General features: G+C 37.4%; 1 protein-coding gene across 2 annotated transcripts in view; it reads left to right on the top strand.

Moving 5' to 3' along the window:
• Nucleotides 1-22,930, top strand: part of CRIM1 (cysteine rich transmembrane BMP regulator 1) — a 306,588-nt gene that overhangs the window by 247,253 nt on the left and 36,405 nt on the right. For both annotated transcript variants that reach the window (XM_067562678.1, XM_067562679.1), the window contains exon 10: nt 10,974-11,095. In XM_067562678.1, coding sequence (XP_067418779.1) covers nt 10,974-11,095 — 122 coding nt within the window. The remainder of the gene's footprint in view (nt 1-10,973; nt 11,096-22,930) is intronic.

Below are 22,930 nucleotides of genomic sequence, written 5' to 3'. Positions count from 1 at the left end.
GTCTTCCACACCTTTTACACCCTGTGTCAGAGCTGTGTCTAATTGCTGCACTTCCCCAAACATAAACACTGTGGATTTAGTGTCCACAGTGGCATAGGACAACTCAAAGGGAATGGAGAAGGGCAGGACCGTGGCCCCTATCCGCCTCTTTGCACGTCAGAGTACTAACTCCACAGGGAGGAGCACAGTTGTACCCTAAAGAAGGATGGGTCAATGGAAGAAGGATGATCTCCGAGTTGAGAATGGACTGGGACTCAGGTGATCTGATTCAGTTCCTAGCTGTTGCAAACTTCCTATGTAATCTTATGCAAATCACTTAATCTTTCTGTGCTCTATTCTTTATTTGAAAAAATAGATATATACTTCCTTATCTCACAGAAATGTTCTGAGGATAAATGTTATGGATGTTTGTGAAGCACATAGATCTGCACTGCTGAGAGCCATAGAAGTACCTAGACAGACACATCAATAGTCACAATCCAGGAGACGTGTTTGCCTGAGACACAAGGTCTCCTGGAATACTTGTGCAACAATGCACTGCCTCTATGCATTTGTTTATACTGCAGCTGGCAGCATGCTTTCCTCTACAGAGAGACAGAGACACCCTAGTTCTGCTTGAGCTAGCATACTAAAAATGGTGTCACTGGGAGTAGTACAGCTCAGGTTGGTCTCCTGAGTACAGACTCACCTGGACCTCCTAGGTATGTACTCCGGTAGCTAGCCTGAGCCGCCATCCAAGCTACCCCTGGCTGTGCTGCTATTTTTAACACACTAGCTTGAACACAGCTAGCATGTCTGTCTACCCAAGCTGGGAAGCATGCTCCCAACTGCAGTGTAGACATGTCTTACAGAAGCCACTAATGAGCCTTGTATATGCAGCTGTGCTGTTTAAAGGCTATAGTTTTTCATGTATTTATTTGTATTCCTAGTCATTAGATTGTTAGCTTTGTCCTTCCTCTTCATCTTGGATAGTAAATTAAAATTGCATCCAGCCTTTTGTTTACCAGTTCCAGGCTTGGCATTCCCATGCTGAATGTGGGTATTTCTTATATTGCTTCCTTTACAGTGGTCACTTTTTGTTTGGTTGGTTTTTGTTTTGTTTTTGTTTTTTAAACTTGAACATGCTTTAATTGTGTCCTTCAGAGTTTTTTCTGAAACTAGGCCTACCTTTGCTCTACTGAAACCTTTTTGGCCCTTCTGATGCTGCTATTATTTTTCTGTATATGCAGATACACAGTTTACTATTACAGACTCTCCGGTTAAAACCACTAAATTTTTTTATTAATCATTGAGAAGTATTTTTTCCATTTAACTGTGTAAACCATAAACCATGACTCAAATGAATTAGAATTAGACAATGCTAGATTACTATGATTCCACTCTAAAAAGTCCTTATAATCATTGTGGGTATCTCTTGTCATTCAAAGACTTCCAGATCAAATATGCTCATTATACAAGTAAAAAGATCCTTTTTTTCTAATTGCCAGACCTGCCAATTCGAACCGGGTTCTTTCCTGCTTCTGCATCATCAGCGATAATAATAGTTTTGCAGGACAGTTTATGCTCTCGGGCACCTTTGTAATTTATCTTCAGTGGCTTTGCACATATGTAACTTACTGTAACATAGGGAACAGTTGTGTTGACAAAGCACAAGAAAGAATAGAATCCATCATATTCTCTTTTAGCTGTATTTCCTTATGTGAGTATGTAAATAAAACATATCTGTCTGTAAAGCCATCCAATAAGATTCTGAACATACACATATCTCTCTAGCAAGAATATAGTTAATTTTCAGAGTTAGAACTACACGTAAAATTAGTTAACCCACTAATAATACATTATTGGAAAACAAGGGTAGATACACATTTCATATTAATATTCAGTCCAAGGAAATCAACCAAAGCGCATGCAGTATCTGGGGAAATTCAGCATTCAGAATAAAAGGTCAAATGTTAAATTGGAAGAATTGGCTTGAACATGGTATTCTCAAACTTTTGGATCTTGGTAATAAAGGAATTTTCATGAGTTTTGCAGAGTTAAAGACCAAATCAGATTTACACAAGAATGTATACTGGCAATATCTAATGCTAAGTGACTGCCTGAAGAAAGATTTTTGGCAAATAACTTCAAACACAAGATCAGAAATCTTTGGAATTTTGTACTGAAAAGAATAAGACAAAATAGCTTAAGTATGTAAATTTATATTAAAACAGGTGAGGAGAGCTTCCATTTTTATACACACACACATATTCTCTCTCTCTCTCTCTCGGAAGGCATTTGAAATTCTAGTGTTTAGAACATATTTTTCTTTAGCCAAGGATAATGTAGCAATGCAAAAGAGATGCTGATTTAGAAGTGATGTGGTTTAAGATTTCCCATACAGTTTTCTGAATCCATTTTTATACAAACAGGTTAGATTTGAAAGACAATAATAAATACCAGAGATGTTCAGTAAGCTTTGGTATCTATGCTTCAAATCCTGTTTTTCCCTTGAGAGGCAAAACAAAGCCCAAAACACTGTGGACAAATTGACTGCATAGGGTGAAACAGACAGTAAGCAGGCATGCAGGGAAACTTTGCATGCCCTGTGCATCATGGGGCCATTAAAGGGAATAAGTTGTGTCAGTACTCACTGAAATGAGCAAGGGTTGCACAGTCTATCCCTTATAAACTTATCACATTGTGATTACATCATTGAATTAGTAGGAAAATGTGTAATAATTCTGCATAAGGGCTTCAGCATGTTCCATTGATTTGTGGTTCTCATTCATCTAGGGGATTAAAGGTCATATGGGAAATAGAGAACTGAAAATCATAAATTAAGTAGGTGTTAAAGGTGCTTAGGTACTTGCATGATCAAGTCCTGATTCATTAATGCTATTAAAGAACTATAGATGCTTGGATGGAAAGTGCAATAGAAGTACAAAGTATTATATGAGTTCCTTGTCTAGAGTCGTGTAGGGAGTAGTAGTTTCTACCCTATACATATAGTGTGTGGATGAGGTAGCTTGGGTTGGGTTCATTAGCCTGTAGAGGAAATACTAAGATATGTGAATTTGAGTGCTCGAATTAAATGAGGATATTGATATAATAGACATCACAGAAACTTGGTGGAATGAGGATAATCAATGGGACACAACAATACCAGGGTACAAAATATATCAAAAGAGAATAGGTCGTACTAGGGGGGAGTGGCACTTATGTGAAAGAAAGCATAGAGAAAGAAAGAAAGCAAATGAAATAAAATTCTTAAATGCACCAAACTGTGCCATAGAATCTCTGTGGAGAGTAATTCCATGATTGAATAATAAGAATATAGCAGTAGGGATATACTACTGAGCACCTCACCAGGATTGTGATGTGAAATGCTCAGGGAGCTTAGAGAGGCTATAAAAATAAAAAGCTCAATAATAATGGGGGGTTTCAACTATCCCATATTGACTGGGTACATGTCATCTCAGGACTGAATGCAGAGATAAAGTTTTCTGACACCTTAAATGACTGCTTCTTGGAGCAACTAGTCATGGAACCCACAAGAGGAGAGGCAGTTTTTGATTTAGTCCTAAGTGGAGCACAGGATCTGGTCCAAGACGTGAACATAGGTGAATCACTTGGTAATACTGACCATTGGTAATAGGGATCATAACATCATAAAACTTAACATCCCTGGGGAGACGGACACCAAAGCAGCCCACCATGGTAACATTTAATTTCAGAAAGGGGAATTACACAAAAAAGAGGAAGTTATATAAACAGAAATTAAAAGGTCCACTGCCAAAAGTGAAATCCCTGCAAGCTGCATGGAAACTTTCTAAAGACACCAGAAGAAGCTCAATTTTAATGTATACCCCAAATTAAAAAAACATAGTAAGAGGACCAAAAAAGTGCCACCGTGGCTGAACAACAAAGTAAAAGAAGCAGTTAGAGGTAAAAAGGCATCCTTTAAAAAGGAGAAGTTAAATCCTGTTGAGAAAAATAGAAAGTGCATAAACTCTGGCAAGTGAAGTGTGAAAATATAATTAGGAAGGCCCAAAAGAATTTGAAGAACAGCTAGCCAAAGACTCAGAAAGTAACAGCAAAAAAAATTTTTAGTACATCAAAAGCAGGAAGCTTGCTGAGCGACCAATGGGGCCACTGAATGATCAAGATGCTAAAGGAGCACTCAAGGAAGATAAGGTTATTGTGGAGAAACTAAATCAATTCTTTGCATAGATCTTCACAGCTGAGGATGTGAGGGAGATTGCCAAACCTGAGCCATTCTTTTAGGTGACACATCTGAGGAACTGTCCCAGATTGAGGTGTCATTAGAGCAGGTTTTGGAACAAATCGATAAATTAAACAATAAGAAGTCCCCAGGACCAGATGATATCCACCCAAGAGTTCTGGAAGGAACTCAGATGTGAAATTGCACAACTGCTAACTGTGGTATGTAAGCTATCATTTAAATCCATTTCTGTACCAGATGACTGGAGGATAGCTAATGTGACAGCAATTTTTTTAGAAAGGCTCTAGACATTATCCTGGCAATTACAGGCTGGTCAGCTTAACTTGTACCAGGCATACTGATTGAAACTATAGTAAAGAACAGAATTACCAGACACATAGTTGAATACGATTTGTTGGGGAAGAGTCAAAATGGTTTTTGTAAAGGGAAATCGTGCCTCACCAATCTACTAGAATTCTTTGAGGGAGTCAACAAGCATTTGGACAAGGGTGATCCAGTGGATATAGTGTACTTAGATTTTCAGAAAGCATTTGACAAGGTCCCTCAACAAAGGCTCTTAAAAAATGTGAGCGGTCATATTCTATTCTGTTCAGTATGGCTGTTCTTACATTTTTATGAAAGATAGATTGGGATTGTAGGTTTTCTGCACTGGATATGAATAAGAGGTGAGATGATGTCTTCCACTGTTAACAGTTGTTTGAAATGGAGAGGTGTCTGTAGCTGATAGAAAGTTAATTGGAATTGGTTCTTCGATTTATATATGAACTTACATTAATTCAGGTTTTGTGTTAATTATTGGAATTATTAATAGGACAGAGTGAAGGCAGGAAGTAAGAGGGTTTCTGATGAATATTGATAAGAGCATTTTTTATATAAATTGATCAAGTAAAGTTGATACAACTTATTTTTATGAGTAACCTTATCTCTAAATTTCTTTTATGCCTTTTTTGTAATGTTGTTAATTTAGAGCCATAGTATTACCTTAACACAGTTTTTTGTCTCAGAATTGTCTTGGGGGGGGGTTTAAGGAATTATTTTCAATAAGATGGGATGATTTAAATCATTGATCTAAATCACTTGGGTTTAGTTTGTTATTTAAATTGATTTTAATCAGCTTGAGGCTTTCTAAAACTAATTTTAAAATTTGTACTATTGCAACTTAGATTAAAGAAAGCATAATGAACTGAACTATAAACACTGGTTGGTTGGGTTTTTTAAATGCCACTATTACTAACGTCTTTTATTTGAATTTTACAAAACTTGCTAGAGGCAAAAAAAAAAAAAAAAAGCAAAATATTAAAAATGATCATGCAAACAATTAGGCAGGTTTGCATCATCACTCACATGAATCGCTCCAAACTCAATGCGACTACTCCTATTTAAAGTTAAACTAAAATTTTTATTTTAACAAAAAATTTAGTGGCATAAAATCTTTGTCACTTAAAAAAAAATAACTTTTCATTGTTAACACTGAAGTAATTTAGCCTTTCAATATATTAAGTTATTGTGAATTTTTTAGGCACGCCAAACAAATTTTTTTTTAAATAGGAACCTTAAAGTAGGCTCCTAAGCCCATATTTAGGAAAAAAGCACTGAGAAGCATCAATCTCATTGACTTCAGACTGCAAACTCTGATGGAAGAGTATTGCCTAGTCAAAGCATTTCAGTTTTCTTGACTTGTGGAAATTCAACATACTGCAAAGTGACGGTGGTGGTTACAAATATAGCGCAGACTACGTTCAATCAATGTTTGTGTGTGTGTGTGTGATTTGCATAGTAAGGATGTTAATGAAGCCCTGGAGCTGTCTTTTTCATCAAAGATTAGAGCATTTTCAGAGTAAAACTTAGTAGAAAAATTCCCTGTGTAAAAACTGAAATTCTGCTAACAATTAGGAAACTAAAGAAACAAGTAAAAAACATATTTGAATATAAAATGGGAATGCAGTGTAGTTGTAGCTTTGTCGGTGCCAGGATATTAGAGAGACAAGGTGGGTGAGGAAATATCTATTATTGAACCAACTTACTTGATGAGACAGATAAGCTTTTGAGCCACACAGAACTCTTCTTCAGTTCCAGGAAAGGCACTCCCAGCGTCACAGCAAAATGCGAGGTGCAACAGACTGTTTAGCATAAGTAGTTAACACGTCTTGGAAAGGAGCATCCATAGTAGAGTGCTTCACCACAGAACCTGATATCATACCAACATGTGGAGAACTAGATGAATTCTTTCACTGTCTCGGCCTCAGAGAACTCTGTTGCAACAGTGATGACACCACTCACAATTATCACAGCTCCACCAACGATTATAAGAGAAAAGAATCATCTGATTGGACTCTACAAAATGGACAACATCACACTCTTGATCATTACATTCATTGCTTCAGGGGAAAAATTGACTGTGAAATCCTTAAACATCACATCCACTATAACTTCTCCACCACTGAGAGGACAAACATTTAGTCCCTGAAATCTAACCACCAGATAGTGATCAAACCAGCACACAAAGAGGGTGCCATTGTAGTCTTCAACCATGATGACTATGTTTAAGAGGCCAATCTACAACTGGCCGACACCATCTACTAAAGAACTCAGAGAAAACCCCACACCACAATTTACTCAGGGACTTAAGGATATAATCAGACCTTCCCCCCAAACAACTCTGAGAGAGTCTACAAACTCTTCCCCCACGAACCCACCCCAGGGACCTTCTACAAGCTTCCCAACATACACAAACATGAGAACGGCCATACTGGGTCAGACCAATGGTCCATATAGCCCAGTATCCTGTCTTCTGACCGTGATCAATGCCGGGTGCTTCAGGGAGTGAACAGAACAGCTAATCATCAAGTGATCCATCCCGTTGCCCATTCCCAGCTGCTGGCAAATAGCAATCCATGCCCATCCTGGCTAATAGCCATTGATGGACTTATTCCCTTGAACTTACCTAGTTATCTTTTTAACCGTGTTATAGTCTTGGCCTTCACAACAGCCTCAGGCAAAGAGTTCCATGGGTTGACTCTGTGTTGTGTGAAGAAATACTTCCTTTTGTTCAGTTTAAACCTGCTGCCTATTAATTTCATTTGGTGACCCCCTAGTTCTTATGTTGTGAGGAGGAGTAAATAACACTTCCTTATTTATTTTTCTCCACACCAGTCATGATTTTATAGACCTCTATCATATCCCCCCTTAGTTGTCTCTTTTCTGAGCTGAGAAGTCTCACTCTTATTAGTCTCTCCTCATGTGGAAGCTTTTCCATACCCTTAATCATTTTAGTTGCCCTTTTCTGTACCTTTTCCAAATCCGATATATCTTTTTTGAGATGGGGTGACCAGATCTGCACACAGTAGTCAAGATGTGGGAGTACCAGGGATTTATAAAGAGGCAATGTGATATTTTCTGTCTTATTATCTATCCCTTTCCTAATGATTCCCAACAGTCTGTTAGCTTTTTTGACTGCCACTGCACATTAAGTGGATTTTTACAGAGAACTTTCCACAGTGACTTCAAGATCTCTTTCTTGAGTGGTAACAGCTAATTTAGACCCCATCGTTTTATATGTATAGATGGGATTATGTTATCCAATGAGCATTACTTTGCATTTATTGACATTGAATTTCCTCTGCCCTTTTGTTGCCCAGTCATCCAGTTTTGTGAGATCCTTTTGTAACTCTTCACAGTCTGCTTTGGATTTAACTATCTGGAGTAGTTTTGTATCATCTGCAAATTTTGCCTCTTCGCTGTTTACTCCTTTTTCCAGATCATTTATGAATATGTTGAACAGTAGTGGTCCCAGTACAGACCCCTGGGGGACACCACTATTTACTTCTCTCCATTCTGAAAATGGACCACTTATTCCTATCCTTTGTTTCCTATCTTTTAACCAGCTAGTGATCCAGGAGAAGTTTTTCCCTCTTATCCCATGACCGCTTACATTGCTTCAGAGCCTTTGGTTAGGGCCCTTGTCAAAGGCTTTCTGAAAATCTATGGCAGACCCTTCATATCTGGCCACAGCACTCTTACTGAAGGAATATCAGGACCCATAGAAACCATCCTCAAGCTGAATACCAAAAATCATGGACTGAACAGAGAGACTGGATTTATGACTTATTACAACAGTCTGTAACCCACTAACCCCCTCTTTTTTATTCTATAACTACAGAGGTGTTAACTGGCCACTATACCTTGAATGCCTTACATTTTGCTGTGAGGTTGGGAGCACTTTCCTAGACCTGAAGAAGAGCTGTGTGTGGCTTGAAAGCTTGTCTCTCTCACCAACAGAAGTTGGTCCAATAAAAGACACTGTCTTATCCACCTTATCTCTATAAAATGAAAATAAAGATTTACCAACATGAAAATACAAAATCTAATTTTAAATTTAAAGAATGTATTTTAAAAACAAACATGATTTTAAATAATTGATATTTGAAAATTTGGGGCAGAGAAGTGATTACTTTTCACAAACTCCGTTTCAGATTGGTTCAATTGGCAGAGTTTACAAACTCCATAGGGCATATAAAGGAAAGGAGGTTGGGGCATTCATTCTGGTATTGAAAGGTGGTGCTTGATGGGACTGAAGGAGGGGACGCAATAGTTCTGGCACTGAAAGGATTATACTTGATGGCGATAAATGGAAAAGGGGTGTTACTGCGGCACAGAAACAGTTACTTTTTATGGGGAAATGAATGGATGGGAGGCATGAGCTATGACTTTCAATGTTCCCCTCTAAGATGGTTTTAGTGGAACGAAAAATGTACCTCTATTTCCTGACCTTATGGTTTGTCTCTACCTTAACGCTTCTAGTTGCCCTGCATGCCTTCCTTCCCTGAATACTTTCTCTTGTCTCAATTTTCTCATCACACAGTCTCTCTGCCACTTTATTTTTTTTTTAACTGTCCTGTGTGTCTCAGGCTCTGTGGCCTGTCCCTCAAGGTAGCTGGACCTTGCCTGTGCCAATTTCTAGTGGGGCACTGCTACTGGCTGCTGCCAGTCTCCCAACCAATTGTATTCATGCTAGTGCATTCTAAATCCTGAATCATCCTACTCTTGACAGAGAGATGAAATTTATCATGAGGCACCCAGATCTCATGTGTTGTGTTTATATTACATCTTTTCCTTGAATGCCTTGACTTCCTCTTTCCACATTTTTACCCCACATTTGGAAAGATTGGAATGGTGGTGACTCAGAAAGAGGACAGTGACAAATTTTTCCAGTGAGGTAGCTAGGTGGGACACTGAATCAAATGGGGAAGGCAATGAGGGGTCCACCGACGACGACGACTATCCTCCCTGGAGTTTGAGGTGTGCATGTAAAAAGATGCTGAAGCTCAAGATAGATGTTTTGAGAACTGATGGCTTTGAGGCTGGAAGGTGATAAAGAGTACAAATGGTGTGAGATGTCTGAGAAGAAGACCATGGTGAATACCCTCTGATTTTTAGGAAAATAAAATCAATAACTTTTAAAATGAGATTGCTATCTTTGCACCAAAAAGCTAGAAATTCACACTTTTAATGAAAAGTTAACTTAGCACTGTATATTTATTTTTAATATAATATATTACTTCACAAATTAGCCATGGTCTTCCCCCAAAAAATTCCAGGGCCACAGTCGTCTTCATTCCTTACCAAGGGTGGTTGTGGATTCTCCATCACTGGAATTTTAAAATCAAGATTGGATGTTTTTCAAAAAATATTTCAGGGTGCTTCTATGATCTGTTTTATACAGACAGTCAGACAAGATGTTCACACTGGTTCCTATAACCTTGCAATCTGTATTAGAATTGAATTGTTGTGGACAACAGCACAAGCACTACTTGATGGTCAGTAATGAGAATCATATTTGGAGTTTCCAGGCCAAAACTGTTCTTTAAATATAATGTCCCACAAAAGTATGGGCTCCACTGATTTTGTATAGTATGAATAGATTTGATCATAAAACATGATCTCATCAAAAAACAGTAATAAGTTGGTTTGACAAGAACTGGTTTTCATAACGCTATCTTGATTAGCATTACAAGTATTACAGAACTTGGTTTGGGATTATAAAAAGCCCAGTTCTCGTGCTTGCTTCAATATATTTATCTGGAAGGGGGAAAATGTTTCTGTACTTAGTTTTTTTATATTATGTATCTTCGAAAAGGTATCTTACCTTTCTGTACTTAAAAATGTGTAACTATGCATTCGGTGACTTTAGCACTTGGTTATTGTCATTCCTCATCTTGTTTTTGAAATAAGCTTTCTGTCACTTATTTAACATTTTCAGTTACATCCCTGGAACATTTTACAAAAGTGGAGATCTACTGTATATTACTTATTGGAGAAAAAAATTAATTGTAATTTTTGCTCTCAGAAGATAGTAATTATAATAGATCCCCACTTACCCTTCCATCTTCCTCACAGATTTGGAGATGTTTTATTATGTCTACTCTATTATTCTTTAACCTGAAAAAAGAACTATTGTCAAAAGCAGTGCTGACTCATCATTACTTAAATGTACACCTGCAAATGAGGTGGCTTAATGGCTTGAAATTTTAAATAGGGTGTTTCTGCCAGTCACACGAGGGAGCACTAGCCAAGAATGGAGATCTATTTACCCCTTCACACCTCTGAGTACAAGAATTACAGTTAAGGGAATTTTCTTTATTTACTTAGTCACTTCGAGGGAAGCCTTTGCTCTGAAGATCATGGACACTTTTTAATCAGACATTTAAAGTGATCTGCTGACCTTTGACAAATTATTTCGGTCATCTAGGAAGAACAAACATGGCTGTGACATCTGTCGCTGTAAGAAATGCCCAGAACTTCCTTGTGGTAAGATCTGTCCAATGGGCTTCCAGCAGAATAATCATGGTTGTCTTATCTGCAAGTGCAGAGGTAGGTGTGAATGCATTACCTCCATATCTGTGTTTGTTTTCAAAGCAATTAAAAGCTAGGAGTAGTACACTATATTAATAAGACTTCCAGCTTGATAATTCAAATGATGGTAGTCAACTTAATTTCCTCATGGGGATGACCCTGTATAGTAGGACTTTGTTACCATTTGTAGGTTTTTTTAGTTTGTTTTAATGTCAGCCTAGTAAAGGTACACATCACACGGTTCTGGTGACATTTTAGACCCCAATCCATCTTCCATTAAGGAGTCAGTTGATTAACTTCAGTAGGATTTGGATCAGGCCCTTAATGAGCTTGAGAAAACTGATTGATTGAATTTCTCTTTGCTTCCTTCACTGGAATATGTTTTCTTTAAATCTATATTTAAAACTTTTAAAATATTTAATTTGACTTCGACCTGATCCAGTTCACTCTGCATCACTGCATCAGTATTTGTACCTTGCTTTGAATGTATAAAATGTTCTGTAAGTGCTAAGTATTATTATTTCAAGAGAGCTGTAGTTTGTTTGGTAGCTAGTTGAATATTCATTTATTTATTATCTTGTTTACATAAATTTAATATGAAGTATTAAAGTATATGAAGAAATGATTCGTTATTTCAATACTAAGACAGTGTCCAACAAGTTCCTAGAGACTTTTGGTTGGTTAAGTAAAATTAACAAATAACTATTAATTTTGTTAAAATATATGATTCCTAAAAGCTTTTACTTTTATAAGTTTACTTCTCATGTCTGTAGAAGAAAACTTAAGGAAAACAGTTAGTCTATGGAAAACTTCAGTCTTCCTTCCAGTCGCAACGAACATTGTCAAAGCTTGGCTATAATGCACAAGCATTGACTTAACTTTTGGGGACTTTGTTTTATGTTCCTTTCTATTGACAATGTTCAATATGATCCATATAGTTCTATAATACCTAAACAGTTCTGTATTAATAAACAGCTGGGATTTTTTTCAGCAATATTAATGTATAATATCCCTAATCATTTAATAATTTTGTAAAATGTAATTGAGATAAGATATTTAAACTTCTGTGCTTTAGTGAACACTACAAATGTTCATCAGTGTTAAACGATGTTACAGTCATCCCTGGTAACCTCATGTACTGCCATGGTCTTCTGTCACCTCTGTTCAGACAATTCTTATCTGCTTCTCCACCTCTCCTGTCCAGGCGTGTCTATTATATCTTATGTCTTGTCTCTTATATCTCCTTAAGGATGTCCTGCTGCTTTATTAAACTAAACATGTTAACACTAAACTATACTTTTATACATCCTCCTAATGACTCTCTTGTCTTCACTTTCTCCATCACCTTTGAAAACTCCATTTCCTCAAAGTTATATTTTCATGGTTATTTATAAGTCCACTCTATCTTCCTCTCCTATATCAAAGCACTCACCATATCTTGCTGCTTTTTCTTCAATAACATTTCTAAAATCTGCTCTTTCCCTCTCCTTCCCCACTGTCAAGACCGTGTTTTTATCTTGCCTGGACAACTATAACTTCTTTCTTTCCCATCTTCAATGTATCCAGCGTTCAGTAGTTAAAATGATAACCATTTTCCATTCCTTAAAAACAAAGCTACAGAATTTGAAGTTATATGCATAAAGAGACAGAAAGTCAATGAAAGGAAATTAGATGGAGTTGGCATGGTGAAATGCCTCACTCTCACTGTTAAGGCTCTGCAATAGCTCTGCCCCTGCCTACAGCTCATCTCTTGAGATTCTATAACTTTCCTCCTGGGCATTGCCCACTCTTCTTGCCTCATTACTCTACTTTTCATCCCTTGCTACTCTCACCTTTGACTTTTTTTCCCCCACTGATTTCTCTGTAGCTGGAACAACATCCCTCTTCTTCTGCACCCAGCATCCTCACACTTCCCAATCCCTCCTCAAACCTACTTCTACTCTACTATTCTTGTCCTACCTCAAATGCTATTTAAATATATTAGAACTTAAATTATTCACTCACAGTGAATATATATGTAGAATAATAGAACTCAGATTATTTTAGTTTGTTTTAATCATTGTCCTTCCTTTCCCTCGACTTTTTGTTATCTGTCTTTATATTCTGTCATATGTTTGGCTATTTTAGGCTGTAAGTTCGTTGAGCAGGGACCATGTACGTTTCAAATTTCCATAAAGCACAATCCAAACCTATAGCTTAGTTTTTACTGCCATGTATGACCATTGCCTCAGTTTCCTTACCTCATCTGGTTAGTTTATTTTGCTTTATGCATAGCTTCTTTGTCACCTGTGGCTTACTTACCCTTCTGTTCACCTGCCTCTTATGCCTCCTCTTTGGCCTCTTTCAAATTTTCTCCCAGGACTTCCATCTCCTGGACTCTCTATGCACTTACAGGCTCCCTCAGTTGTGAGAACCATTGCCAATTTTGCCCTTCACTCGCCTGTGTTAGTGGGGCTTTTCTACAGCCCTGTCTCCTTTCCCAGCATACACTTCTGCCCAGACTACACTGTTCAATATCTTTTGGGGGCTCAACCTGTGCATAGGCTATGATGGCCAAGAGATCTTCTTTCTGAGGGCCAGCACATGCTGATATATAAATAAATGTCTGCAGTGTAAATGTAAATGTCCTCTAGTCTGTCCTTTTCTCCGGGCATGCTGCTGTGACCATCTTTGTTAAATGATTGTTCTTAAATCAACTGTTAGCTTTTGCTCTGGCTGTATTTACACAACCCTGGGTCTCAGTGTTAGTCACACAGCAGTTTTTATTTTAGGATTTACATGTGTACAAAACTTACTTTTATGCTAACTCTTTCAACATGGTAACAGCGCAAAAGGTACATATTTAAATAGATTTAAACTCGGTTTTAGCACTTAAATAAAGGCTACTTTATGCAGCTAAATATCCTGTGTCCCTCCTATCCCTTCCTTCAGCGGTAAAAGTATAGCTCATACTATATCAGCCCTGAAGACGACCTCATTTATTTAAAGGATTTGGGAACATCAGAAATCATCAGATAAACAGGATTTTGTATGAAACTGTGACAGTGGTTGGTCAGCTAGCTTTAAAGGAACTATGATCTCAGACATCCCAGACTACCTATACTACCTGTTGAGATGCAGTAAAACCATTCTTTAGTTAATCAGGTCTTTTGGTTAAATGAAGATCACTTACACAAGGAGGTACAGTTACACCACTACATGTGTTCATGTGTACTTGTTCAGCGACATTTTCCAATACAAACATGTCTGTGTATGTCAAGTTTTTTTGATCGTTGTAATATTCAGCTGCAGTAGAGTCATAGAAATTAGGGATGACAAACATCTACAAGGACTCTTAGCCTCTCCATGTCCCAGTGTAGAATAGCGCTTGAGCCCTGAGTAACTCTATGTCCAGCTTGTCCCCTTTTAATAGTCTACCTTTAGTGAGGCAAACAATAGTTCTTTGGTGGTCTGTAGGTCTTGTACCATGTAATGTAGCATATGGAGTAACCACTGTTACCTTTTGCCACCTCTTTACATGATGATGTAAGGTTAAGGCTAGAGGCAGCAAGCACTGTGAGATGGGGCATATCACCTTACGGTAGACAAATTTTTGAAAAGATTACTTGTTTGCCTATTTTCCTTTTTAAAAAACCTAACAAATTCTTTGTTTCTTGGATGATTAAGGGCCTTGCATACGCTGTAGCAAACTAGGCTTAAATTATGCAGCACTTCAGTGCAGCACACTAAAATCCCTGAGGCTACTTCAGGTAAATTTAATAATAGAGGGTTTTATTGCATTCATGGTGGAAAATGATTAATACAATCAGCAAGTATTTCTTGTGCTATTTAATTATTATGTTAAATTCAGTTTTCATGCTGCTTCTAAATATTTAATGTGCCACATGATTTTTATTTGTAATGTGTGTCTGCCTTGTAGAAGTTGTATTGGGGAAGATGGAGATTTTGGCAGCTGTGTAAGAGATAGTTGGGTTTTTGGCTGTAAGGTGACCATGGGAAGCACTTTGGTTTTGGGAGCACCAAGTCGTAATTGCAGCTTTTGCCATGGATGAGAGCTTGATTTCTTTTTTCCCCAACCCTGGCAACCTTTGAGAGCAACCAGCTGCACCAGTAGTTCCTGTTCATCTATCTGCCAGTGCATCTAACGTTATGGATAAGCACATTACTGTAGCTGAATGTTTATGCCAAAATGATGGGGCCATGAAAGAGTAACAGTGTTGATTTATTATCATTTAAGTTGTTGTTAGGTCTCAGAGTCAACATCTCATTGAGATAATTAGGAGTATTTTAGAGCTATTGTTTGACTGCTTGCTCATGTAGACACAATCAGTTTGCACTCAGTTCCCATTTGGAAATCTTTCTTCACAACTGTAAGCATTAAATATTTTTTCCTTTGTGAAAAGTTAGATTCTAGAGTACAATTCTGACAAATTCCTTGGGCATCAAATTCCACAGTACTTGCGGAATTATCTTTGTAAAAAAAATCCTATAATCAACTTCACAAATCTGGAACTAAAGATTTTAGATTTTCTATTTTTATTTACCATGTATGAGATCTAATCCTGTCAAACTGTTTGTTCAGCGACCTAAAATACAAAAAATGGACTGTCCGGTGGGTTATAACTTGAGCAATGAGTGTCTGTTTCACTTGCTGGTTTAATACCACACAACTTTGAAAAGTGTGTCATTATATCTTTTTTCACAGAAAGCTACCATTGAATTCTACTCTAGTGGATTTTTTTCTTTGGTAATGGAGGAAGTATACAAGCGCAGATCATAATAATCTCATGTATGATTATAGTTTACTCACAAAAGTTGAATAATGCACATTCATTTCAGTCGGCCGAGTTCATTAAAAAGAAAACTGCTATTATTGATCTTCTTGGAATTAAATCACTTTAACAATATAGCTGGTTTAATGACAATCCCTAATTAGGAGAAAGAGATATAAGAAACATAATTTACACTGGAGGTTTTATTTGGTTTTCTATTTTTTTCCAGACAAAACATTGAATGACAAAATACAGACATGAAAAACTTGAGCTTATTTCACTCATTATTTTTATTATGTGCTTTTTTCAGAGAACACTATTCAAAAATGTATTTAATATATTTCAAATTACCTTCTGTCACTGAAAAAGATTTCCATAGAAAAGTTTTGTGTGTTACAAAAGAAGTCTATTGTCACTATTTTCAGAGACAGAACATGTGAAACCTGATCCATAATACTTAGGGCATTTCACGATGAAAATCAGCAAAATATAAACAAAGTATTTGCCCCTCTCTCTGTTACATAGCGCTAATTTGTGATGGATGTACTAGCCATTGATATAAAGAGTATGACAACAGAAGGCTGATGAGAGCAAAGATGTCACAACTGACATTTGAAAGGAGAAAGTTGCCCTATTTGGATTTTCAATTATTCTGATCCATATTGTGCAATATGCGGTTTGAATAAGGCATCAATCAGTATGATGAGACAGCAAGACCACCTTAATACTTCTGCTGTATGTGTCATTGTATCTGAGTCCATATAAATCATATATTGCTGTAAATGAGGGAAGGAGATGGTACAGCAAATGAGAGGTCTGATGGTGCTTCTGGCCAATACAATAAATCATTCTTTACCAATCAAACACATATCGGAGGATATCTGTTGGTGCCTCAGATGCTGGCAGATGTAGTGTCCCTGACACTATATCTTATGGTACTATTTATTACCGAGCTAACTGACAGCCCTCTATTGTGTCCTTCAACAAAATCTGTTGCCTTCTTCTCCAAAGCCAAGCAGCTATTAACTCAGCAGTTGATAACAAGGGAAAAGAAGCTTGTTCCAATCTACCCTTAGACAAAGCAAATTACCCTTGCCATTGCTGCTATGATCACTCTATATCTGTGCCCATTTTCTGCCTGTTGAAGCCTCTGGCTTCCATTCATGTTGCAGATTTCTGTAGCTGGATAGCAGGGTTAACCAGAGAACATTTCTCAACCAAAATGGTCCCAAAAGTGTACACAGAGCCAGCGTAAATATAGCAATCCACCCATCTGAAGATCTGTTGGATTCCAGGCAAAAGAAGCTTTAATTTTTTTAAGAGTAAATTTGACTAAGTGTAACTTAGAGTTATGGGGACATGTTGGGGTAATAAATTCAGTACTGTTACCTGTAAAGAGGCTAAGTGACTTAAATATAATAAAGAAGGTACTGTGTGTCTTAAAGTGTAACACAGCTATCACAGGTGTAGATTTATAGGACACTAGAGCAGGTTTTGGTGTAGTTGTGAGCTATATGGACTGAGGGTTACAGTTATCCCAGAGGTGTGCCCGTAAATTTGCAGCAAGTTTCAATGGGATTTTTTAAATTTTTACGATCTGGGGGGGCTTATTCAAAATGTTAATGATTTGGCAAAAATATTTTTTAAAAAAGCACAGCAATACATCATACAAAAATTTGTAATATATGATCTGTAAGGACCCAATTGAGTTACTGTAAATCAAAATAAAATTAGTAGTCATCAGCAGTCATGACTGAGATACAGCAATGTACAAGGAGAAGTAATTATATAGATTTGAGTTTAATATGACAGACCACTCAAAAGGGTTGTCTTCACTGCACCTCTAGCCTGGCTCAAGAGAGGGTAAGTGAATGACCACACTAGCGCTACATGGAGTAATTTGGCTAGCACACTGAGTGATTGGATTAGCAGCTGGTGAGTTGTAATTTTAGCTGCTGCATCCCCAGTAAATTCCTAGCTCCAGGATCAGCAGCACTGGAACATAGCCAACACCCCCTGACAAGCAAGGTACATGAATCTTAAAATACCACTTAACTCAAGCTAGAGATTTTTGTGTGTGGATGAGAGTCAAGTTATGGGCAGAACTTAAGTTATAGTTTGTACCAACAGTGCACTGAAGACAAACCCAGAGTGGTGGCTGATTCAGTGAAGGACTCAGTTGCTTTAGTGGGATATAAACTGATTTTATCATATTGACTATTGGTTTCTTGTAAAACAAATCCAAATATCAAGAGTATTCTCCCTTCACCTATAGTCGAAAATAAAATTTGGGAGAGATATCTGACTTTGGCCAAATCCAAGAGATGAAGAGAGGCCTTCAGCTCTCTTCCTTCAGGCCAGTTCAACTATCCTATGTCCATTTTACCTTTGTTTGTCTATCCTTTCTAATGTAATTGTAGCTGTGTTGGTCCCAGGATATTAGAAAGGCAAGGTGGGAAAAGAGAAATACCCTTTATTAGATGAGCTTTTGAGCTTACACAGAGATCCAAAGAAGAGCTCTGGGTAAGCTCGAAAGTTTGTCTCTCACCAACAGAAGTTGGTCCAATAAAAGATATTACCTCATCTTTTTTAAGGAATATATGGTGAAATCTTAAGCAGTTTTGTTTTGTTTCTTAAGTCTAGTAGTATAGAGTTAAAATATGTTTAAATTCTGAATTCCAGTTTTCCTTGCTGGCATTGGGAATATAGCAAAGATCTGCATGGACAAACAATAAACACACACACTGTTTTTCCACAGAGTCCTTGTTTTCCCATAAAATCAAATGTGTTTTTATTTAAGGAAAATATCATTAAGTATTATCTATTTAAAATAGTTTAATTAACCTTCTGTATCTTCCTTGTTTTTAATATTTCTTCTGTTTCCCTTCAGTCATTATTTTTCTTCTATGTATATTCTTCCATAACTTTCAGCATCTGTTTTCCACTAGGCTGATTATTCCATAGGTACATTTTCCCCTTGCACTTTTCCCTGCGTTGTGTTCTTTAACTTCTTATCCATGTTCTCTCTGTCTTTCCGTGTTCCTGGTAACTTCCCTTCCTTCTCTTTTCCTAATTTTCCCCTTCCCACTCTTTTTTCCCCATCACACATATTCGTTATTTTTCCCCTCTGATGCTTGCTTGCTCATTGTCTTTTCTGTCCCTCTGTTTAGGTAAACAAGTTTGAAATTTTTCCCATTTTTTTATTATTTCATTTTATTAACTTTTATAGTAACTATTGCCTTGGCATCTAATCAAATACAAAATATTTTTTTACAAAATATTAAAAAACAAACATACAGTTTTATTCACAATGAGAAGCACAAAGGCTACCATTGTTGCTGTAAGCTACAATATAGCAATATGTATTTACCAGGAACAAAAACAAGACAAAAATAAAAGTTAACCAAACTAAACTACAACAATACTACCTGAAAAAGCAAATACGAGAGGCGAGGGCCTCTGTAAAAGAAAGCTCTTGTCACTGGTCTTGGAGAGCTTAGCTCTAGAAAACAGACAGCAAGAGTTTCCTACTTGATAATGACTTGTGATTGGGTATATGAGAGGTAGTCTCTCCAGTATATAGTATTAGAGCTGGGTGAATTTTTTTCAGCTAATAATTTATTCACTGAAAAATGTGTTTTTTGGTCATACACAACTATTCATAAATTCAGGTCAAATTCGGTCAATAGTCTTGGCTGAAAAAAATGGAAATAATAATGATAATACAATAGCCAAAACACTTCCTTCTGACATTTTTTTAAAACAAAAAACATTTTAACTTTTCATGTAAAAAATGTGTTTCAAAATATAGCTAGATTTTGTTTAAAGAAAAATGTAAAACGATATAAAACACTTGAAAACATAAAGAAAAAAAATGAAATATAATTCATTTTGAGTCAAACAGAACATATAATTTTGCTGAAAAGGGGCAGGGGAGAGTTAGTTTTTCATTTCAGCAAGAAAAAACAAAAACATTCAGTTTTGGTTTGACCCAAAATGAAATTCTTAGATTTTTTAGATTAATTCACCAAACCAAAAAATCAATTATTTGATCAGCTCTGCATAGTAATTGGGTTCTGTACCATTCAGAGCTATAGGCCCCAATTCAGACAAGTACTTAGGTATGTGATTAATTTTAGAGACATGGTTAAATGTTTTGCTGAATAGGAATGCACACATGCTTAAGTACTTGGATGAATTATTATCAACAGTTTGAACTCTCCCTGGAATTAAACACACAGCCACTGCTGAGAAGTGATTACAGGTGTCATGTGATCAAGTAACTTGGGGTCCATGTGTAGCTGGAACTGCTAATCACTAGTTTATTCTGGAGGGGGCTCTCAGGAGCACTTGTTGAAATTCTGCCCCAAACCTAAAGGGAGTGTTGGGGGTTCATCACCTGGATGTGACAGAGGAAGAGAGAGACCTGGGTGTGTGGGATGATCAAAGGAAGACTGAGACCCCAATCCAATGCAGCTGTGAAAAAGGCAAATGTCATCCTAGGATGTATCAGGAGAGGCATTTCCAGTAGAGATAGAGAAGTGTGAATGCCATTGTACAAGGCATTGGTAAGCCTTCATTTGTAATATTGTGTACTATTCCGGTCACCCATGTTCAAGAATGAATGAATGCATGTTCAAGAAAGATGCATTCAAACGGGAAGAGGTGTAAAGAAGTGCTTCTAAGGTGATCATGGAAATGGAGGTCCTGTTTTAGGAGACTAAAAGAGATTGGCTTGTTTAGTCTAGCAAAATAAAAACTGTGAGGGGATTAGATTGCTGTTTATAAATACATGAGGAGGTAGATGCCAGGGGAGGTGAAGAGATGTTCAGGGTAAAGGACAATGCTGGCACAAGAACAAATGGATATAAACTGGCCATGAACAAAATCAGGCTGGAAATTGGAAGAAGGTTTCTAACAGTTAGAGGTTTTGGAACAGGCTCCCAATAGTAGTTGTGGGGGCAAACATCTTAATGAGTTTTAATAGAAAGTTGGACAAACTTCTGAGTGCAACTGTGTGATAGGGTTGCTTGTGATGGTAGTGAGCAGGACTCAACGGCCCTGGGGCTCACTTCCAGTTGATATCTTATGTTCCTAAAGCTCATGCTTCAGGTTTCATCCAGCCACCAGCAGGGATCAGGAAGGGATTTTTTCCCCCAGTGTATTCTGGGAGGGTTTTTTTATATCCTTCCTCTGCAGCTTCAGGGATGGCCACAATTGGAGGTGGGCTATTAGGTGGGGAGGGCCAAGGCTCTGAGATGGCATTGAGCAGTCTCTCGCTTAGGTGCTTGGCTGGCTGGATCTTGCTCACCTGCTCAGAGTCTAACTGATTGCCATATGTGGGATCGAGAAGGAATTTTCCCCTAGGTCACATTGGCAGTGACAGTGGGATTTTTTCACCTTCCTCTGCAATGGGCAGGTCATGTGCCATGATTAAATGAGATATACACACATATCTGCCATACTAGGGGCCTGGAGCACTGGTGCACCTTGGTCCCGTCTATTCTCTGTGTGTTCAATAGTCTGGTCTTCTGTGTGTTGTAGTACTTTGGTCTCTTTTCGGTTGTTGGGCTTAGTGTGTGGGTGCTGAGTGGTGTTAGTTGCCTGTGATGTACAAGAGGTCGGACTAGATTTCTTTTAGGCCTTAAACTCTATGACTCTGAAGTAGACTGCTAAATCACCACCAGTAGCATAAAAATACCTCAGAAGAGAGATTTGCATTTGGAGCATACCAGATTGCATCAAGTGTCAGGCATTTCCAAAATAATTTCTCAGGGGAGGATACTCCTATACACCCTCCAAAGTCTTCACATGTTAATATACCATTTCAAAGTGTTCACCCAGTGGTGTATGAGAGCGTGCACTATTGCCTTATTTTAAAATATCTCACTTGCCTTTCACATTATGTATCAGTGGCTCTCAGACTTTAAGACCTAGCATACTACTTCTAAATATCTTGCTGTACTACTTTAACTAATGTGGCTACAGTGGATTCTTATTCTGATAATGTACTTCAAATCAACTTACTTGTCATCTGTTTGTGGCCTACATACCACCAGTGATACATGTATGACAGTTTGAGAACTGCTGCTCTAGATGTTATCGAAAAAGGACAGTTGCTATACAAAAAAGAGAAAAACCAGCATTCCTTTTCACACTCCTGTAAAAGCCCCACTCCTTTCCTCTCCATTTTCTTTTATTGTAAACAAAAAATGCTGAAAACATACTACAAGAAATACACAGAAATTGCAGCTATCACTTTAGGCAAGAGGTTACCGAAATAAATTATTTAACACAAATAATTTCTCACACAAACAACATGTGCTACAGCAGTAGAACCTGATTGATTCACTCCTGAAAGCAAGTCAGATCACAGAAATCCCAGCCCAAAGCCAGACACTGAACTCTAACCATAACCACTTGTTCTTTAAAAATACTAAGGGCTCTTCAATCCATGATACCAACCCACACAGAACCTGAATCTGAATCCTTCTACAACATCAAATGTCATGAAGGGCATGAACAAGTCTCCTCCATCCCTGTCTGTCCTGGCCATAGAAGCCATGTAAAAAAAAAAGTTGCCTTGTTCACTACCTCATGAAAGCAACCCAAAATATAGTAGTCTCACCCACCAGTTAGCACAATCCAGGAACAAAACAATTTTAACATTTACTATTTTTTTTTCCAAAATAGCTAACATATAACATATTGTAATAACCAAAACAATCCAAATAGATATTAAAAAGATGCATAGCATCGGGCAGTGTTATGTGAGATATTTTCATTCACTACCATGAGCTGTCATAACTTATTTGTGGCTTCTTTTCAGCCTATCACTTGTAAGATATGTAAGGTCATCTCTAATTCATGGAAATACTTTTCATGTCACGCTATCCACTACCATGAATTCCCATAATTTATAGGAAATTATATTCATTGTAACATTTTATATTAAATGTTCTACTAATAAATTTGTTTTCTGCCATTACTTTGTTTCTTTCTACCTTCATTTTTAATTGCCCCTCTATTATTTAGCCTGTCATATCATGTGTTCCATCAGGAAAAAGGGTTGAGATGAAGT

Source organism: Emydura macquarii, unplaced genomic scaffold, assembly GCF_026122565.2.
Source record: "Emydura macquarii macquarii isolate MOO-44397 ecotype Brisbane River unplaced genomic scaffold, CSIRO-AGI_Emac_v2 contig_2457, whole genome shotgun sequence".
In the NCBI taxonomy this organism is placed as follows: domain Eukaryota; kingdom Metazoa; phylum Chordata; order Testudines; family Chelidae; genus Emydura; species Emydura macquarii.
Note: the sequence above shows the minus strand (reverse complement) of the source record. Positions and strands in the feature narration are given on the sequence as shown.